Genomic DNA, 21,607 nt, shown 5'->3' with positions numbered 1-21,607 from the left:
CACACTATACTCACCACCCCCACGTCACCTCCATGTTTGGCTCCATCCTCCTTCCCCAAAGCTGACATTCCCGTCTCAGACCCATCCCAGTCCCTGGTTCTATCACAGACCCCAGCCCCATTCATCACTGAGTACCTGCTTTGCTTCTAATTACTTTAGGAGCATTCTGCCATCTAATCATCATAAGGACAGGAGAAGGGAGGAAAGAGATTATCCCCATTACACAAATGAGGAAACCTGTGGCTCAGAGAAGTTAAGTGATTTGTCTAAGGTCACACAGCTAGGAAATGGCAGAGCCAGGATTCGAAGTCGGGTCTGTCTGAACCTGTGCTATTTCTACTATGGCGTGTGTGTCACATAGGTATATCGAAGGGTTTTATCAAGTATAGAGGGCTTTTGCAACGTGAGTCAAAATTATAATCCTTACTAACTGTCATTTCTGATACTGGACTCCTGATGATGGTATTCACAGTGAGTTTTTGGAAATGCCACAAAATCTGAACATTCTGAAATACCAACCGTGCCATGTGTGTTTTCATGGGAAGGGTATACCAGTACCCTCCACCTCTATGGAAGCAATTTTTTCTGAAGGCCATAAAAAGTCACGCTCAGTGAAAGCTTGGCCTAGACAAGATAACTGGGTCTCCCTCACCCTAGGTGGTCACTACCTTAGGGCAGAGCAGAGATGAGGCAGCCCCTTTCGCAGCACCCCAGGTCATGGCTGTGGCTCCATTCCCTGGGCAGCATGCCCCCTAGAACACACTTCCTGGGAATGAAAACTCAGGCCACGCAGATGTCTGGTGAGGCGGGGGGGTCCAGACGCGTGACCACATCCAGCTCCCCCAGATTAATGGAGGGTGGGGGGGATGGAAGAGCACGGACCCCCAGTAGCCCTCACTCCTGTCCACACCCCAAGCGTGGGTACAAGATGGCCACAGCAATCAAGGCTTTTGTTGGACAGATGAGGGGCCTTCGGCTTGCTGGGGTGACAGGGGTTGTCACTGAGACGTCCATGCGGAGGTGGACGAAATAGAGCTCCAGGGCTCAGCGGCTCGCACAGCCCTGGCGTCACCGGCAGACGCATTCCCGGAAGCCTCGCGGCATTTAATTTCCTAAGTGTTTCAGGGGGCGGTGAGCACTTCAGAGCCTAATTCATCTTCCTTGTCTTCATTACAGAGAGCTCCCCGATCACTTTAATCCTCCCGCTGCCACAGGAAAGAGCCATTTGTTTCTTTAATGGGTGCGCTTTCACTAGCTAAGTGGTTGCTCTGAGTCATGGCAGTAGGTGGGCAGAAGGTGATGCTGTCCTGAGGATGGGGGGGGCGGTGGACGTGCCAGGCCCAGACTGGCANGAAAACTCCGGACCCCAGATTCAGAAGGACCTGCCACCTGCATAGAATTTGACCACCTTCTCTCCTGACCCTGAGCCCCCAGCCTTCTGAGGGATCCATGAGGTTTCAGGAGGGGGCCAGTCCCTCCTCATGATACAAAAGGGGTCTCTGCCCATAGAGCCACAGGATGTCTGGGCCGGAAGAGACCACGCCCATTTTACAGAAAAGGAAATTCCAGTCTGGAGGTTCCCCACTCAGGGCTGTGTGCCACACATTTGTATTCTTTCGTCTATTTCATTCTTATTTCAACTTAGTGAAGTAGGTTGTATTCAACCCCATGTGCAGATGAGGAAAGTGAGGCTCAGAGTCATTTGCCCCAAGGTCCATGATTAGAACAGCAGAGAAGCTTCTTTTTTTTTCCCCCTCGGAGGAATAAACTGCATGAAATAATGAGAAAGGAATAAATATCATTAGAAAAGTCAACACGGCATTGTGAGGTGTGGCCTCCAGGAAAAGGAGGTGATGCCAGAGAGCTGGAGCCATCAGGGCAGGCTTTCCAGAAGTTTCTGGGGGTAGGAGTTGAATGGGAAGCTGTGGCAGCTTCAACTAGGTGTTGGGGCTGGGAGAAAGAGAGACTGGAGCTAGGAGGCAGGCAGGGATGAGTTGGGTTGGAGGCTGAGGGATCGTCAGCGCAGGCACCTGGTGGAGTTTACAGAGGCCTAACACCCACGTGACCCACCACCCCCACCCCTTCGTAGGGAAACGGGAGACTGAGGATGGCGGAAGTGGGACAGGATAGAATTCTACAACCTCAGAACTCAAGGCTGTGAAAATCCCCCTCATTCAATGTTTCCAAACACGTTTAGCAGTAAAACCCCTTTCCCCCCAAGCAAAACTTGACATGGAGCTCAAATATACAAACACATTGAGACTGAGAGAGGGGTTGAGGCCCTGAATCAAGGTTCTGCTCCAACCCCTGCTTTTATGGAGGCAGAGAAGGGAAGAAACTCTCTGCAGAGGGGCGCCTGGGTGGCACAGTGGTTAAGCGTCTGCCTTCGGCTCAGGGCGTGATCCCGGCGTTATGGGATCGAGCCCCACATCAGGCTCCTCTGCTATGAGCCTGCTTCTTCCTCTCCGACTCCCCCTGCTTGTGTTCCCTCTCTTGCTGGCTGTCTCTATCTCTGTCAAATAAATAAATAAAATCTTTTAAAAAAAAAAAAACTCTCTGCAGAGAACAATGTCAGACTGGACACAGACTTCTAGAAGAGGTCCAGCGACCTTCCTGTGCTGTCTCTGCCCCCTGGGATGCGCCCGCGTGGATGGACCCAGAGGAAGGCCCTATCGCGGTGGGGGTGGAGAAGTGAGGTAGAGAGTGGGTTCATGAAGATGCCCGAGGGCAACGACGTATGTTGAGAACATCTTCCTTTACCGAGAACGTGGCTAACAGGATGGACGGTGTGCTGCCCGCCCGTGTTGTCTCCCCCAGAACCTTCGCCCCAGCCTTTGTTTGCATGGCTACAGGCTCTGTGCCTGCTCCCTTCTGGGCTGCTCACCTGATCCCGGGTGTAAGGCGTATCCACTCTCTGCTTGTCACTGCAAGCTTCCAGGAGGACACGGATGGCATTCAGCTGGAGAAGCATCTCGCAGGCCATCGTGTCAAAGAAGGTGATGTTGGCAAGGGCCGCAGACGCCAGCAGGAAGACTTCCCCAGACGACGCCTCTTGGCACAGTTCTGGATGGTGAAGAGGAAGACATCAGCCTCCCTGCCCATGCTCCCGTATCTGGTATGTCATTCGGCTCCAGAGCAATAGCTCTGGGAGAAAGTCTGGGCAGGTGTTTTAATGCCCATTTTACAGATGAGGAAAGCAGTTGCCAAAGAGGGAGATTTATCTGTCTATATAAGTGGCAGAGCTGGGATTTGAATCCTGGTGTATGACTTCTCTATTTACTCCTGTATCCGTTTACTCATTTACCGAGAGAACATTGCGGGTCAGGAACTGCTGGTGTCTTGGGAAAGCATGGTGGACAGCACGGATCAGGGCTTTGCCCCCGTTATGTTTACATCCTAGCAGTCGACGAGAGAAAAACGAGCTTTAAATAAATGAATAACATTATTGCAAATGCTAATGTGAGGGAGAAAACAAACATGTGCTAAGAGAACCACGAGAGGCCCAGTGGGGTGCATAAGGAAGGTCTCCTTAAGAAGGCGACAGCTGAGACATTACGGAGAAAATGGGACAATCGTGAGAATACTGGGGGAAGAACCCGTTCTAGGCCAAAGGAACAGCAGCACGTACAAAGGACCCGAAGCAGGAAAGAGCCCCTAGTCCGTCTATGTCTCCAGCAATGTCCTTTGGACTGCTCCTGAATTTGCCTTAAGAAAGAAGCTGAAGTGAAAACATAAGGACTCTGCCTTTCCAGCTGCCATCAGCAGGGCTTCAGGATTTCCTTTGGTCCCAAGAGGAGGGTCATGTGGCTGCAGAAAAGTCCTACCCCAAGCCCTAGGATGTCAGGCTCACTCTTTCTGATCCTAGCGGCCATGACCCAGGCCTAACCAGAGTTCCCCACTTACCATCTGCAAGTGATGAATCTGATGGATCTTTACGGGGAGAGAACGTTCGCCCAATCCCTGTGAACCTCCACCATTTAACACATTTCTCCCTGGGCTCCACTTGACCCTCAATGTCCGACCCTCAGCTCTACCTTGAGCACCATTCAAGGTGCTGCGTGGGTCCAGGTCCTCTCCCGCTGACCACACCTCCATGAAAACACAGAGGGAGAAAGCACACTTCAGGAAAATGCCCCCAGGAAGAGCTGAGCTATGTGCAGTCCTGATCCCTAATCCTGGCCTCCAGGAAACCTCCAGTTTCTAACATTGAAGCTGGCATCTTTTGGCCCTTTGAGTGAATGCAGTTACCGGCCCCGACCTAAACAGGGACAGAAAATAATAGAGCTGGGCTACCTGCTGTGCGCCTTGCTCTGCACCAGTAACTTCTGAGCACCCGTAACGTAGAATACGGTCACCTCCATTTGCAGAAGTCGAGGCTCAGAGAAGCTAGTAGCAGCAGCAACACTCCTGTTTATTGAGTGTTTACTCTGTGCAAGGCACTGCTGTATATCTCTGACCTCCTGAAGCCATTCCATCCTCACCGCAATCCAACTTTCTATCACAATTTTATAGCTGTAGAACTGAGGATTCACATATGAAGTGACTTTCCCACAATTGAGGCATTGAGGATCATGGGTCATTGTTACCGTCTAGACTCAAACACAGGTCTACCCAACCTCAGTCCCCATTCTTTCCGTGTCCCAGGCTGCCTATGGTCACCAGGCCTATTTGACTCTGTCCCAGTGGTGCTCCTACAGATTTAGCTTTCAGTCCTGCCAGGGAGGCAATGTCTGCCCCTGGGCAGCGCTGTGCGCCTCACCCCAGGTGGGACCAACTACGCAACTCGGCATCTTGATCTAATCCCTCCAGGCAGGGCAACAGATCTGCCCAGGAATGAAGAGTTCTATGATTGCTCTTTTCCAATGACTGCCCCCTCCTCCAAGTTTTGGGAACCCCTGGCGACAAGCCCACCTCTTGCAGGCCACCTCTGTATATCCAAAGTTTGGAGCGAGACCACAGGAGTCACTGGCCCACTTTGCCGTAAAGATTTCTTCTAGATCCGAACACCCACACTAATTCTCATGCAGTCACGGCTGCCGCCAACGCTGCAATTATTAACACAGCCACCTAAGTGCCTTTTAATTTGGGTGCACATTTATTTAAACTACAGTCTGAGTCACCTGGGATGTGTTAGGAAGATTAAATTGAGGATTCCAGTGACTCATTTATAAATGTTTCCAGGGAATAGCAAGAAATTGGAGGGCTATTTCCCACCAAAGAACAGAGCCCTGGCGTCCTGCCCAGAAAATACCTCCCATCTGCTGACTCTCCGAGCAGACTCTACAATGCATCTTCATCAGGGGGAAACAAATAGGGAGGCTCCTCTTCTCCAGGGAGAAATCCAGCCCGGGCAGAGAAGTAGGGATGGAGATATGGCAATAGGGAAAGCTTGTTTAGACTATATAGATTTGGGTATGTTTATTTACTTTTTGCTATCATTTATACATTGAGAGATTTTCTATAAAATTTAGGATTTTTGTCTTATCTTTAAAAATTGGCCTTTTCTACATGGCAACAATCAACGGGACTTAACAGTGACCACCCCCCATCCTTTTCATCAATGCACATGCTTTTCGGTTTCATGCAGGATTCAAATTTTCTTATTTTCTTCTTCCATCTGGCCCTCTTCAACCATTTCTGTGTCCTGCCTGGCTCCGGTGGAGGACTGAGTATGAGACTCCTGGCATAAGTGAATCCTAACACTCTTATGTTGCCTCAAGAACGTTCCTCAATGTCTCTAGGCTTAGGTTTCTTCTCCTATTGAGTGAGCATTGAATTTTCTGGTCTCTTGAGTTCCCTCCAGCCAACGCTTTCAACAGTTGGCTTCTGAGTTTTCTCAACTTTGAAGAAATGTGGATGTTGGCAAATTGATGTAGCCTGGCCTGTGGGTGCCAGTACCCCAGTGACTCAAATAAGCCATAAAGTCAGTTTAACTGATGACTCTTCTGTTCAAAGTCCTTGCAGATCAGAAAATTCTAGAGCTAGAGGGACTCAAGAGAAATGGCTCCAACTTCATGTTTTCTATATTAGGAACATTGTGAAGGGCCTGCACAGGATTGCTGGTCAGCAGCTCTCTGTTGAATGGATGAATGAAAAGACTAGAAGTCCACGCCCAAATGTTCTGACTCCTAATCCAGTTTCTGTGCTGCCCCTGCCTTCATGCTACTCCAAATCTTCCCAGCCCTGGTTTGATGATTCCAAGAGCAAACGCTAAATTTTCTGATGAGATTAATTTCCATTCAGTTTCAATCAGACATGGATATGGAGACAGTGGCAGAGACAGGGATAGAAGTAGAAACACACACACTTGCCAGCCCTTAGAAAAGAAAGGGTGTGGTTTACAAAACAATTTTCCTGAGGATTTTATCCAGACGAGTCCCAGCTTCTGCAGTTTTGCAAAGGGAAGCTGGAGGAAAAGAGTATTCTAGATGTCAGACTATGATTCTCCAGCCAGGAGTACCTAAGTCTGAATAGGGGAATCCAGAAGAGTCAAAGTTTTCAAGGCCCCATGATGTGGGACCCGTGGCGGGCTTGCAGGTGCCAGGCTGGTGCGTACCAGTGCCTTCTGAGAAGCTGTTGGCCCTGTCATTGCTGCCACATTCATTGGCTAGAACAGTCTGAGACTTTAGGAACAAAGCCCATCAGAGTCTCTCTGGTCAAGGATCTGAACCTCCAAATTCAAGGTCCTCTACATCTCCATGGAGCTTGTCCATGGGGCTTGTCCTGGTCTCTATTCTGAAAGGTCTATTAATCCCAATGTGACCTTAATTCAAAGAGCTTCTCAGAGGGCTGCATGCATTTTAATAGATTTGACAACTAAGTTCTTTAAAGCCTGAGTTTGATACATGAACAGCGTGACAGTGCAGAAGCTACATGGGGTTCACTGAGTGTGGGTGTATGGTGGAGGGGGGCAGGAAGGCCTCCTCGGCCCTTGCTGAGACAACTGTGACAAGTCCCACTCACGCAGCAGTACCCTCCCGCCCAGGGTGACTCACTGATGAGAGCTGTCACGATTTCTTCCATGCTCTCCAGAAAGCTGCCGAGGTGCTGAGTAAAGGGCAGGTGTGGGGAGGTGACCTGGGCGACCACAGCCGCAGCCTCAGCCCGCGTGGCCTCTGAGTGGCTGTCATCGGTCAGGATGTCGGCCAAGCACAGAACGCCGTCCACCTGCAGGGGGAGAGAGGGCACGGCCCTGTACATCCCGGGAGAGCACCACTGTTCATGACAGAAAGGAGACAGACACAAGCCCCCCACAGGGTCCTTCCCTGGATTCCCAGAACAGCCCAGGACTCTGTGTGGAGCCAGGGACAACCTGGTGGGAAGGTCCCCAGAAGGACCTCAAGTCTGGCATCTGAAGGTCTGTCCTTTGGCTCCAGCAGAGATCAGTGACCTCCCATGGGCTTCTTAGATAGCAGGCATTAAGCCAAGTGCCCAGGGGCTAGCCCCTGACCATCCACCACAGTAAACTACAGTAGAAAGAACAGTCACTTAGAACTCCCACATCCCCGAGCTCCACCCCTGGCCCCGTCTTACTTGCACCGTATGACTTGGCTGTAGTCACTTAGCCTCGCCGAGACTCGGTATCCTCATCCCCCAACAGAGTGTTGGGGGTTAAGGTGATGAAGCAGGGGATGCGGATTCAGGCAAGATGCTTGGCAGATGTTGGCTCCCTCCTCCCTTTCTTGGATTAGCCTAGGCTGAGTTCAATTAACGTCCTTCCCTCCCCAACCCGTCCTCCACCACCTTCGTCCCTAGAAAGAGGGCTGCTTCCCTAAAGGCTTGCTCCCTCTGCCCAACCAGAGAGGAATGAACCTGGGCGTGGAGGCATGGGAACGCTAGATAAAGGCTTCAGCTTCCCAGTTCTGCCCCATCAGACTTACTCATGGCACAATAATAGCTTCTGCTTATCGAGTGCTCACCCCCCAAGTGTAGTACGGGCACCATTTACTCCTTGTCATAAGGCTCAGAGGCCAGGATGATTAGTAGCCTCATTTTACAGATGAAGAAACCGAGACACAGAAAGGTTCAATGACTTGCCCCAAATCACAAACTTGAAAACTAGTTGGTTTGGAATTTGAACCCAAATTGCCTAGCTTCAAAGCCCGTGGTTTCTATCAGGACATTATACTGCCTCCTGAGAAGTCAAACTGAACTCAGACCACCGCCTCCATCAAGGGTCAGTAGATGAGGCTTTCTGGAGAAAGGCGGAGGAGGGGCAGCGGGTGGGAACTTATCAGAGTTAGCTCAGCAGGGCACCTGCTGCCCCCTAGATGCCCCATGACACCAGCCTGCCTGAGGACCCTGTCATCAAGCCCCAAGAAGTCCTTCCCCTGTCCGGAGTGGGGGGCAGGGATGAGGCCCGGGAAGAACCAGGGAGAGGTGAAGTGAGGAGAGGCCTATACTGATGCTCCCCACACCTGCCGTAGGCCCGGGGCTCCTGTCCCTACACCCTTACTTCCTGCCACTCAGCTCAAGCAGCTCTCCAGAGGTCAGTGTTTCTCTTGACTAATTACCACCACTGACTCCTGGGCCTCCCTTAAATGGCTCTTGGGAGCTGTAAGGTCCATTAGCTGTAAAAGCCTTTGGCAATCTCAGCCTCACAAAGAGATGAATGTGGGAACAGGAGCTGGGGGAGCTGGCCACAATAAAACTCACCTGGATATGCCTAATAAAAAAGAACAAATAGCAGCCAGGTGGCTGCTGGCAGGACTGGACTCATGCCGGATGTCTGACCAACAGGCCTTCAGAGAGGGGGGCCTCACTTGGACCCAGGTAAGGAAAGGGGGCTGCTCTGGCCCTGGAAACAGGAAGCAGCCCTATTGCCAGCCTGCCAACATAAGAAACCTCTTAGACCTGGCTGGCCTTTATCCCTTCCCCTTTCCAGCACTATCCAAGGATATAGCTAAGGGTCTCAATTATCTGATCTCCTCAGTCTGATCTTGGATGCAAATGGAACTGCATTCCCAAACCCAGTTGAGAATGCTGGTCAAACCCAAACCAGACCCAAACCTAGTCCCCAACAGCTGCTTGCAGATGGGCCACTCTGAATGCACTAGCGAGGCCAGGAGTTAATGGTCTCCGAGGGCTTGGGCCACCAAGGCCTGGATACCAGGCCTGCTTCCCAACCCAAGATGCTCCCCAGCAAACCCCCTGAGTGCGAGTTCCCCGAGCACATACCATGTGCCAAGCAGAGGTAAGCCAGGGCAGGGTACCCCTGCAGTGAGGCAGGAGCCCCATCCACAAATAACCGTTTCTCAATGTGATTTCCAAAGAGGACACTATCTGGGGAGGCCTCTGGAAGCCTCCCTGGCTTAATGCCCACACCCCAGCTTGGAGAGGTGGCCCTCGGAGCTCGGGCCCCAATCTGTCTGCTAGCATCCTCGCGTTTATCACACTGTTTCTCTAAGTGGGATCTGAGGACTAGCTGAACCAAATTCACTGAGGGTTTCTCCAAAGCACATTCCTGGGCCCCACCCAAACCACCTCAGACTCTGGGGAGGCCTGGAATCTGCCTTTCAACGAGGTCCGCAGATGACTTCATGCACGAGCAATCCCAGAACAGCACCACTGGGATGTGATTCTATCTCTCTTGTCTGTCTGTCTCCCCTGTCCCCCGGACACTCTGCAAGCCGGGATAGGACAGCTTGTTCACTCATGGCTGCTCCAGGCCTCACACATAGTAGCAGGCTTTGGGCAAATGGGGAATTAATGCTAGCGAGTAAAAGCTGGCCAAAGACTGGAGACATACTCTAGATGAGTGAAGGGAGAGGAACGGCATCACGGATGGAGGAGATACTGGGAGCAAGGGCCACTACAGGAAAGAGCAGCCCCAGAGAAACAGCCAGCTGTTCCTGACCCCAAGAGAGTGACTCTGACTGAGCCTGATTCCTCTTCTGCCCTTAGATTTTCCAGAGAAAAGTGTCTGTGGTGTCCTGTCTATGAACTTCCCTTATAATTTGTTTTCTATGCTTCGGATATCTTTTGGTAACTTGGTAATTATGAAATTTATCATCCCTTCAAAAGAGAATACGTGTGTGTGTTGTCAATGTATGAGGTATAAAAAATAGCAAAATGAACACCTATCTGTGTGTATGCATACGCCTAATATCCAGAAATTCTAATATTAGGAATAATGACATCAGAAAGCTCCCTGTATGCAGTTCCTGATCTCATACCTCTTGTTCCCGGTTGGATGGGCCACTACCCTGAATTTTGTGCCTATTACTCCCTTTTTTCTTTAGAGGTTTATTGCATGCGTATAGTTTTACGAGGCTTTGAACTTCACATAAACAGTGTCAAACTGTGTATTGCAATTTGCTTTTTCCCCAGTCAGCATTACGTTTGGGCAACCCCTTCCTGTTGGTGCCTGTGGCTGAGGTCCGTTTATTTTCACTGCCGGGTGGTGTTTCGTTGTACAAACTGACTGTAATTCACTTATGTATTCTCTTATCAATGGCCATTTGAGTCAGTTCCCAGTTTTCGCTATAATATATAATAACATTCTGTATATATGGTATAATACACAGTAAATATTCTTCTAAGTGTCTTCTGGTGCATACCTGCCAGATTCTCTAGGGGTCTCAGTCGAGGAGTGGAATTACTAACTCACAGGGTCTGCACATCTTTAGTTGTACTAGTACTGCCACGTTGTTCTGCAGAACAGCTGTAGCAATCTATGTTCCTATCTAATGTACAAACTCACTTAACCCCGTACTGTCGCCCACGTTTCGTACTGTCAGAGTCTAAGTTTTTGCCAGTTTGGTGGATGTGCGAAATTTCTACTTTAATATGCACATCTTTACTTTCTACAATGAAGCTCAGAGTCTTTTCATGTTTCCTTTTTTACTTCGATTGGGTTTGGTTTTGATTTTGGTTTTTGCCATTTGGATTTTCTCTAAGAATTGCCTGTTTATGTGTTTTGCTCATTTTTCTATTTGGTGGATTGTCACACTGGGCCAATTTCCTGGGCCTTTGGCTCTGATGTACTGACCTGCCACTTAGCCTACTGTCAGCAAAATATCACTAGCCCAAGCTGATTTCCGTGTGCATCACCATCTCAGCCACTCCAAACCAGCCAGCTCATCACAAATGGGAGACCTGAAGGTCTCCAGGCTTCCCAGTGTCTGAACTAACTCCCATCGCATCGGAACATGCACAGGCTCTGGAGTCACACCTACCTGGGTCTGAATCCTGCTTCTGCATCTTACTAGCTGCACAATTTTTGTACTTACTTTGAGCCTTTATCTATAAGTGGGGGTAAAAATACCCACCTCAGAGGATATTGGAAGTTAACAAAAACAATGCGTGTGCAGTACCTGCCACATGGTTGTAGCCATCTCTAGATCTGGGGCCCTGAGTCCTACTAATCTTTCTGTAGGTTCCTCTGGGACTGAGACCCCACTGAGAACCACAGCCCTCTGGGTTTGGGCCCACAGGTTTTCCTACGTGCTTGGACACCTCAACTCATGCAGCCCAGAACTAGAACTTTTTTTTTTTTAAAGATTTTATTTATTTATTCGACAGAGATAGAGACAGCCAGTGAGAGAGGGAACACAAGCAGGGGGAGTGGGAGAGGAAGAAGCAGGCTCCCAGCGGAGGAGCCTGATGTGAGGCTCGATCCCAGAACGCCGGGATCACGCCCTGAGCCAAAGGCAGACGCTTAACCGCTGCGCCACCCAGGCGTCCCCCCAGAACTAGAACTTTTAGAAGGGGAGTAACTCCTATTTTAATTCCTGACCGCACCCATAAGATGAGTAACTACAATCCCGCAGAAGAGAACAAAGAGGGAAGTAGTTCAGTCCCTGCATTTCTTTATAGGTCATCAAACATTAACTGCGCACCTACCTTGTGATGGGCCCTGATCTAGGCACTGGTACAAAGATGAATCAGGATGAAACAAGAGACCGAGAAACAAAGACAGACGGATGCATAGAGAAATAAAAGATGAGAGAGAGGGAGAGAGAGAGAGAGAAACCACATGTTTAAAAGGATCTGGGGACTTGTCTGGTGCAGAGCCTAGCTTCTGGTCCCTCTCTGACTTGGCCTCTGTAACACCTCTCCTTGCTGGGAGCTCTGCCCATCTTGGTGCTCTCTCCTGCTTGGGACTCCATGATACCCCATTTTGGGGGCTCGTCTCCTCACTAGCTAACTACCACTTATCGTTTGCTCCTTAAGTCCGTCCTCCTTTGAATCCACCTAAGGTACCCCAGCCCCCCCCCATCAGCCCCCTTTGTACCATCTTAGTCAATAGCACCCAAGCCAAGCGGCCTCAGTGACTCACTATGATGACCCCCAAACCTAGCTCTCCAGCCCTGACCTTCTTTCCTGAGACCCACATCTACATTTCCAACCTGCCACTGAATCTCTTTATGTTTAACTCCCAAATTAACTTGCCCTGGTATTCCATAGGCACCTCAAACCCAGTTCACCTAAAGCTTGAGCGGTCGTCTTCCCTGTCTTCCTTCCCCACTCCCTTCTCAGATCCAGGTAAGAAGGCACCTCCTCTGTGAACACACGCCTGCCTCCTCCAGAGTGTCTCTGTCCTCCCAGCTGCCATACCACTCTTGTCTGATCACATCTGGAGCACTTATCGTGTCAGCTTGTCCTCATAAGTTTATATGTCCGCCCCCCACTAGATGTGAGCCGCTCTGGGCAGCTCCTGTACTGAATCTCCTCTGGTCCCCAGCACCCAGCTGAGGCCTGACACATGGCAGTTAACACAGCAGGCTGAATGGTGGGAGACAGAGCCCTGAGGAGGGAAAGAGATCGTCGAGACCGTGAAGCACATTAGTGCCAGGGCCAGGACTCCCACCCTGGTCTCCTCACTCTTTGCCCTGTGCCCTCTGGGCAAACTTTGGGAAAGACAGTGAAAGGACAAGCTAGTGAAAGGGTCAGATTGATGGGGGCTGCTTGGCTTAGCTCCTATGATGGGCCCAGGAGTGGCCCAGCCTGAGGCCAGTTTCTTCAAACACTGCTCCCATTTCTGTAAAGTCTCCATCCTCAAACCACCCACTTCCCATCCCTGGACATAAACTTAATGATGCCAGGAGAACAATCTAATCAAAGCACTTTCACATCCCTAAAGAAATTGCTGCTGGAAGCACTTATATGTTATTAGCTTTTACATAGAATGGGATGGGCCTGGGCCCAAGGCCAAGCTTTCCTCATGGGAGAGCATGCAAGTGGTGATGAGGATGGTATGGCCTGGTCATCACCTGGGCAGCATGGCTGATGCACCTGGAGTCTGGACACACAGGGAGCTGGTGAATGCTGAGATTCTCCCTGAGGAGTGGGTGAAGGAGCATGAAACCCATGCAGTTGAAGAACCCAAAATATACAGTAAACATCACATCAGATTCATGAGTAACATTCTCCTACTAAGTATTGGAAAAGCATCACTGGTGGCCTTTACGCAAATATCTTAAGGACACTGGCTAGTACACGAAGACCCACCATATTTACTGGTGTTGGGCTGCTATCTTCAGTTCCGTTCTGCATGTTTAGTTTTTAGGGAAAGACAGACGGGTTGGTTGCTGGGTTGTAAGAGTTAAACAGAATCACGCGAACGTGGTGGTAACTCAGCCACGGGGGAGGATGAACACCTAAAGACCGCCAGATTTCCTCCTTCATCTTTCTGTCCACTCAGACACCTAAAGTCTGCTTGAGAAAAAAACAAAAACAAAACAAGTGGGGACCACAAAGCAGCTGGAATTCCGCTCATGGGACCAGGAAGGACAGATCTGTTTGCCCACGGTAATAGCCGGAGGGAAAAGTCAATCATAGAGAGGGGAAGCAACAAAGGTCATGCCCAAGGAAACAAAGACAAGTGTGGGGCAAGGGACGGGCAAAGCATTAGGTGGAATAAATGAATCCATCCATCAGAAGCAAGATCTGAATGCGGATGTAAACCAGACCAGGGCAAGGTCCAGCATAGAATCTGTGAACAACGTAAGGGGTTAAAGGCTCACTTTACAAAATGAGATATTTGTTTTAAGGAGTGCTGGTAGAGCTGACAGCTCTGTAGAAAGCTACAGAAAGTAAAACAGGCCTCCAGGAGGATAATATTATCCTCCTTCCAAAGTAACATAACCCAGACACCACTAGACCTCCTTTGCTATTTCAAACAATAATTTTTTTATTAAAAGCTAAGTGTCAAAATGGATAAAACAAATATTAACACGTAATAGGGAATGGGACAATGGATGAAAGGGATTACATAACCAGTTTGGCAAGCAAGTCAGTGAGGTAGAGAGAGGTGAGTTATTGCAGTGGAGAGAAATCAGATATTTTATTGACAAAAAATAATTTCCCTGTCCAGCAGATGCTTTTCTTTAAAGTGGATTGTCAAACATGCTCTGAAGGCATTTGGGGATAGAAGCCGCGGAGTTTGGGAGAAGGTTTCAAAAGGCCAGCAAGAACAAGTTCACTTCCCTTTAGGTTAGGGTTAGCAGTCCTGTGCTGATATAAAATTTCAAGTTTTCAGCAAAGCACTCCTGGGCAAGCACGGGTAGGAACTGTACCAAAAGTGCTTCTAGATCAGTGGTTCTTAGCTTGTTCTCAGGTGATCAGAATCATCTGGGAAAGTTTTAAAATACTAATGCCTGGGCTTCACCACCAGAAAATCTGATTTAATTGATCTGGAGTGGAGTCTTGCTATCATATTTTTAAAGACTCCTCAACTAATTGCAGTGGGGATCCCAGGTTGAGCACTACTGTTCCAGAGGTGCCTGTGGTATGGGAGAAGCTGCACAATCTTAGGGGAGAGGAAAGTCTGGCTTCACAATTCAGCTGCATTACTTGCTGACCTGGTGAAATGAGCAGGTTACTCACCTTCTCTGAGCCTGTTATCTAATTCTTAAAATGATAATGTTATCATGATTAATAATGAAATAGTAAACAAAATATTGAAGGAATTCCCCCCAAATCAGCAACAAGACAGATATCCATTACCACCATCCCATTTCATATTTTACAGTGGCTCTAGCCAATGAAATAAGACAAGAAAAAGAAATACAAAGGTAAAATCGTCAGAAAAGAGGAAGCAGAACTGTCGTAATTTACCAATCACATAATTGTGTACACAATCTGTACACAATCCAAATTTGTATAAAATCCAACAGTCTACACATCATTATATTCAAAATTGTATTTTCTATGTGTCAGCAACAATTAGAAAATAAGAATTTTAAGATAGCACTTAGCATAAAACATACCCAGAAATAAGTCTTTAAAAGATGTGCAAGATGTTGACACTGAAAACTCAAAACATAGCTAAGAGAAATTAAAGGCAGTCTGTATAAATAGAGGTATACGACATTTATTGATTGGAACACCCTATACTGCGTAAGAGGTCAATTATCCCAAAATTTCTTTATAAATTTAAAGAAATCTGAATCAAAATCTTCTCAGGTGTTTCTGTGGAAATTAACAAGTGGATTCTAAAATGTACAGAGAGGGGCAAAGAACCTAGAATTACCAAGATAATCTTAAAGAACAAAGTTAGAGGATTTATACTACCAAATGTCAAAACTTCTTATAGACTATAGGGACTCAAACAGTGTCATATTGGGATGGACAATATGGACAATATGGACAAGGATGGACAAAAGACTAATGGAATAGAAAAAAGAAAAAAACTCCAGAAACAGACTCACGCATATATCATCACTTTACTCACAACAAAAATACCTCTTTAATTAAGTGGTGAAAGATGGTCTTTTTGGTAAACAGCGCTGACTCAACCAGATATCATCTGAAAAACACTGAACCTCGAATACCATTAAAAAAATTAATTTGAAATAGATCACAGACCTAACTATGGAGTGTAAAACAATAAAGCTCCTAGAAGAAAATAGAGGGTCCCTTTCTGATTTGGGGGTAAACCACCAAGTAGAAAAGAACAGATCCATCAACTGGACTTCATCGAAGCAAAGCATGTCTAGTCATCAGAAGACACCATCAAGAGAATGAAAAAGCAGACCACAGGCTGAGAACATACATTCTCAACACATACACCTGACAAAGGGTTCATACATAGAATATATTTTTCCAAGTTTATAATTGAATAACAAAAAGACAAAGAAGTCGTTTTCTTTTAAATGGGCAAAAGTCTCAGACATTTCACAAAATAGCCAAAGGGTCAATAAGGATACGGGAAAATGCTCAAAACCGTTGCTCATCAGGAGAATGAAAGTGAAACCATCCTGCGAGATCACGCCATGCCTGAGCAGGTCACAATCTGGGCGCTGCAGGTCCGGCTAAGTTGTGAACTGCTTCACCCCTCTGAAGAGACCCAGAGGAGAATGAAACACTCCTTTGGAAACTGTGTGGTTCCTTCTCTGTGGGCATGTTGAACCATCTCCCCTCCCTCCCTCACGCTTCCTTAAGCCCGTTTCTCTTTCTCATTCCTCTTCCCTCTCCCCGTTGCTCTCTGTCTCTGCGTGGGACCACAGAGCCCGTCACCTGCGGGCAGGGGCAGACGCTGGTGTTGGCTCTATGCGGTGAAAGCGGGCCCTCTCTCCAGGCCCGGCTGTTCCCAGGAAGTGGGGCCTCCCTAGCCCAGTCTGCCCCACACCTACACCTTCTGCGGTCCCCTCAGCCTCCTCACTGTCTCCCCTTCCTGCCCGCTCACCTCCAGACCAGCACCTGCCCCCGCTTCAGAAGCCAAAGGGGAAGGCAGTGTGGGTGGTGCAGGCGCCCCGACGCCTTGTCCGGTGCCCCCAGGACCCCCTGCCTCCCGGTGGCCCAGCTTCCCGTCTCCCCAGCACTGGCGTCATGTTTACATCGGACTTCTTGTTTATTTTCTGCTCTCTCCAGATTGCTTGGGGGACAGGCGGGAAATGCGCTTCGCCGAGCCCGCGGCTCCCCAGCCCACCACACACATGCACAGAAGCGCAGGCCTCCATCTGTAAATTCACAGGGGAGACAGGCACCCTGGCGACTCCTCGAGGAACGCCACCCCCTCAACACGCACCCAACCCCGGAGAAGAGGCCCCAGAATTCCCAGCCCGGCCGGCTCCCCGCTTCGGACTTTTGCTCATCACATTTGTCTTCCAAAATTATTTCATAGGTCACACAGTCCCAGCGGAACACACACCTCCCTCCGCCAGACAAGAAAACTGAGGTTTGTGGGGATTAGAAAACTTGCTTATGGGTCCTCAGCAAACCAGCAGCAAAGGAAGGGCTGGCCCGGGTTCTCCCCACTAACCCCCAAGTGGGGGACAGGGTCTGTTTGGGAACCCAAGAACGTGGGCTCAGGGCCAGAGGAGTGAGAGGGAGGGGAGGGGAAGCTGGAACAAATTACTAGGGACAGATGGTATAAAAGTGGGCTAAGGGAAAATCCCATATGAAGATTTTGGGGCATTCTGTCCTTACCGAAGGGACACTTCAATGTCTGCACTCCCCACTCCTACCCCACACCTGGGCCTGAAGCAGCTCACAGAGGCCCAGTGAGGTCACATGACCTACACTCCGGCCTCAGGCCTGCTGCTCACAGTGGGAATGTGGGGTTGCACATCACGTCCCTTCTCTGGGCCTCTACCCTCTCATCTGCAATGCGGAAGGCTGCCCCAGAACTCTTTCATGGGCAAGCGCTGTTCACCTGGTGTGCCAGCCGCTTCCCTGAGGGGCTGAGGTGCGGGCGATATGGTGTCTGCTGGTAGGAAGCTCCGGCCACTCTCCGAGGCCAGGAGGCGTGGAACCTGCTCCCAGAACAGCAGCAAGTACAGTGTGAGCGCCAGGAGGGAGGAGAGCAGGCAGGAAGGCTGACCAGAGAAGGGCATCGGAGCCCTTTCAGCAAGTGCGCGTGAGACACCCGCCCGGGCCACCCCAGCCTCAGCAGGTGCTCCAAGGCAAGGAAGGCCTGGAGAGCAGAGGACTGGTGGGAAGAAAACCTCACGTTGATGGCGCATGGACTCATTTCGTCCTCTCAGCCTGCAAGGCAGGAACTGTCACTCCACTTTACATATGACAAGACCAGGGCCTAGAGGGCTGCAAGGCTAGCACCTCCTAAGAGCTGAAACCGGGCATGGAACCCAGACCTGCTCATCAAAGGGGCAATGTGCTGGAGGCAGCCTGCTCACAGGCACCTCTGTGCCAGGCGAGGGGTTTGGGGTCCAGTGAGAACTGGGGGGCTTAGGAAGGGTTCTGGCAGGCAGACACATTAGATTACAAGATGTATCCACATCCTCCTCCTGGAGGGAGCTGGGTTGGTAGGAGGAAGCTCGCGTTGCCTTGAATTTGGAAGTCTCCCTTCCCCCCTCCGCACCTCCTCCCCGCTCCCCCACCCCCCATACACAGTCCCGGATCAGTGTTTCGGACCCTGAGCCCACCAGCCTCCTCAGCTCCAGAAGACAGCCTCCGGCGGTGTGACAGGGCTGCCGCTGCCGCTCTTATCCACCAGGGGTCGCTGCCGCACAGCGCAAGGGGGCTTACGGAGGCCCCGACCGAGCGCAGCCTGTCTCTGCCACCGCAGCACTTCGTTCAGGCGGCCAGGGGGCTCCGTGCCTTGTCCAAACTCAGGCTGTGCCTTGCCCGTGAGCTGCAGCCCCCCAAACCATCAGGACCTTCCTTCGGTCTGAACAATACTGGCCTGTCATCTCAGCGTGAACTCTTGTGAGAGGCGGGAGGCTAGCAGGGAGGTGGGACAGTGTGCCTAATTTTGTTCTTGCCTCTCTGCTTCCTGACCTCCTTCAGGTCGCCTCACCCCTACTCTCAAGGTGGAGGGACAACCTTGGGAGATTTGGAACTCAGAGAAGGAAATGAACCACACCCCCACTAGACAGCCCCCTTGCAGGGATGGGGAAAGTGACCGTGGCAGTCCCCATCCCTGTCTACCTGTCAGTCACAGCATGGACAGCTAACAGGCACTCTGGGGTTCTTTGCACTGTTCCAGCCCATTCCCAAGACAGGTGAAGGCCTGTACCTGGGGGCAGGAGGGGTGGGTTGAGCCCCAGGGTTGAGAGGTATCTGGGATATCCATTCAAAGGCATTCCCTCTCTCTCCCTCGCTCTAGCAGCTACTCCTGGATAAAGAAGGGGCTGCAAGTTAAATTAAGCAAAGATTGCTTGTCCCACTCACCCCACCCAACCTCTCGGACACACTGAAACTGCCTGTATCAAGTTTCAGAGTAGCTGCCCTGCCTTGCACACCACACCCTTTCCAGCTAATGAGAGTATGTAAGGAAGGCTGTAGCAAACAGAACCTATAGCTGGGAGCAAAGGAATGGGGTTCTCAGCCCAGGCTCTGCCTCCCCCACTGTCTCCATGCCTTCCAGCATCAACTCTCCCCCCTGTAAAATGGGTGTGACCATTTCTCTCTGCCCTCCTTACAATGTGATTGTGAGAACCAAATGAACAAAATAAAAGAAAAACTGGCTTTTTTGTGAATATTATCTACTTATGACCATCTGCAACCCTGCGGGGAAGAAGCAGTAGAGAGAAAGTCCTGGGACATGGCAGCTAGAGGAGCAGGACCTCCCCCACCTTGCGCCTTGCCCCCTGCTCCCTCCTGCAAGGGTCTCTGGGATTTAAATAGCTGGATCCCGGTTCCCACTGCCTCCAGCCTAGCCCTTCAGATGTCAGGGCATCTCAATCCCAACAAGCTGGCCCAGGAGACAGGGGAGGGGTGGCGGAGCTGCGTGGAGAGAGGCAGCAGTTTTCCCATCCTCGCCACTGATGATTTTCTTCTTGGACTTGAAATTGAGCCCTCATTCCCTTCCCCCTGCTCATCTTTAATTTCTCTCCATCTTTAATTTCTCCATCGATTTTCATTAAACTCTCCCTTTGGCTCCAGCACAGAGTGAACTCCTTATTTGAAAAAATAAAACAAGAGGGAGGGGGGTGGGAATAAAAGGAAGCTCTTTTGAAAGAAAGATGGTCTCCGGTCTCAAGGCTGGAAGAGGCACTTCCTAGAACTGTCTTGGAGGTTGTCTAAGCCTGTCTAGGCATTGGGCTTTGAGTCCCCCCACCTCCCCCACTTATGGCCCTAGACCCATAGGTTCCTGCCAATCAGATCCCCAGCCCCCTGCCTGGACCACAGCCCCAGTGTCGCTTGAGCCCCAGCCTCCTGCAACCCCATCCTGGCTCCTGGCCCTGTCCAACCCCAGCTCCTGCACCAACAGTGCCCTGACCTTCCTCTCACCACGCGGAACATCTGGAACTCTGCCAGGACGGTTGTAAAATCCCCAGGACTCAGCCTTTTGGGGGTATGCAGGGTTTCCCCAGCTCGACCTGAAATGGTGGAGACAAATGGGCCAGCAGGAGGAAAGGGAAGCAAACCCAGGCCTGGCGCTCTGTCCGCGCAAGCACCACACTGCGACCCCCGCCCACACTCTCGCACTGCCTCATCACGGCAGGTCCACCAAGGAGTTGTCCTCACGTTAGAAAGAGGAAACCAAGGTTCAGAGAGGAGTGACTTGCTCCCGAGCCCTCCATCAGCCTCGCTAAACCCTAGAGCCCTCCCCCTTAGGGATGCCAGTCCACCTTCCCCGGCCAGTCCTCCAGGAAGGCTGCCTTGACCAGTCCAGGCAGGCGGGGCCATCTGGCCATCCAGACTGAGTTGGGCCCATCTGCTCTCATTGGTCTGTGAGGCTCTGGGGCCCTCACTCCCTCCTGGGCCCTTGTTTTCTTCCTCCAGTCTTCTCCAAGGTGGGGTCCAGAGAACACTGTCTCTTCTTCCAGGCTCACCCAGTTCATTGAACATAGAGCTTCTGAAAAACTTATAGCTCCACTACCAACTGGCCAGCTGTGGAGACCTCTGCCTTTGCTGAGGCCACTTTCCCTTGGCCTGCCTGGGAGCTCCTCCTTGGCCCTCTGAGCCCAGCTCTACTGCCTCTTTATTGTTGCCTTCACCAGCACCCCAGGCAGAGGTGGTGCCACCGGCCTGTGGCCTCTGATGGCCATGGGACAGCCTCTTCCCACTGTCTGAACTTCTGGGCTTCTCCCCAGCCACCCCCAGTGGGAGACAGGGAACATAGCTGTTGGTCTCTCTTCTCCAGAGCCCAGCACAGAGTCTGGGGAATGAGGGGCGACTGTCTGCCAAGGACATAAGGGAAGTAGGAGAGAATTCCTGAAACTCACTGGTTTAGGGGAAACACAATGCAGGGGAGGCTGTGGCCAGGATGAACCAGATCTCTGAAAAGAAAGGATAGATTCTTGAAAGGCCCTTCAGACACCTCTGGAGAGGTTTTTGCTATGTTTTGACATCTCGCCCCTCCAGCCCTCTTCAGGGAGTGTCCAAGTCCGGCCGCTGCTCAAGCCAACACCCCGAGCCTGGCTCCCAAGAAGCCGTTCCTCTGCCGTCCCCACCTCAGAACCAGCCAGCCTTGTTCTAAAGCTCTCCAGTTCTGAGCACTTTCCTCATCTGTAAAATGGAAAGGATGCAAGGACTCGTGCTCCAGCCCCACGCAGCTTCTCCATACTGTGCACTGAGCAGCCTCTCCCACCGTGCCAGCCCCTCTCCCGCCAGGGCAGCACTCCCCCATCCACCCGACGGGAATCTTCCCCAGGCCAGGTCAAAACTCGGGCCATTAGCTTGCTACCTGCCACAATCCTAATAGCTACCATTTGTCGGCGCCTCGTGTGAACAGCACCCTGTTACTGCACGTCTA

At 50.6% G+C, this 21,607-nt stretch overlaps 1 protein-coding gene across 2 annotated transcripts in view; it reads right to left on the bottom strand.

Annotated features, from left to right (window-relative positions):
• Positions 1-21,607, bottom strand: part of INSC (INSC spindle orientation adaptor protein) — a 118,032-nt gene that overhangs the window by 17,132 nt on the left and 79,293 nt on the right. For both annotated transcript variants that reach the window (XM_008708899.2, XM_008708898.2), the window contains 2 exons: positions 6,996-7,167; positions 2,885-3,063 (listed from right to left, as the gene is read on the bottom strand). In XM_008708899.2, coding sequence (XP_008707121.2) covers positions 2,885-3,063; positions 6,996-7,167 — 351 coding nt within the window. The remainder of the gene's footprint in view (positions 1-2,884; positions 3,064-6,995; positions 7,168-21,607) is intronic.

Source organism: Ursus maritimus, unplaced genomic scaffold (assembly GCF_017311325.1).
Source record: "Ursus maritimus isolate PB19 unplaced genomic scaffold, ASM1731132v1 scaffold_23, whole genome shotgun sequence".
NCBI lineage: Eukaryota > Metazoa > Chordata > Mammalia > Carnivora > Ursidae > Ursus > Ursus maritimus.
The sequence above is the reverse complement of the archived record's forward strand: the minus strand, read 5'-3'. Positions and strand labels throughout refer to the sequence as shown.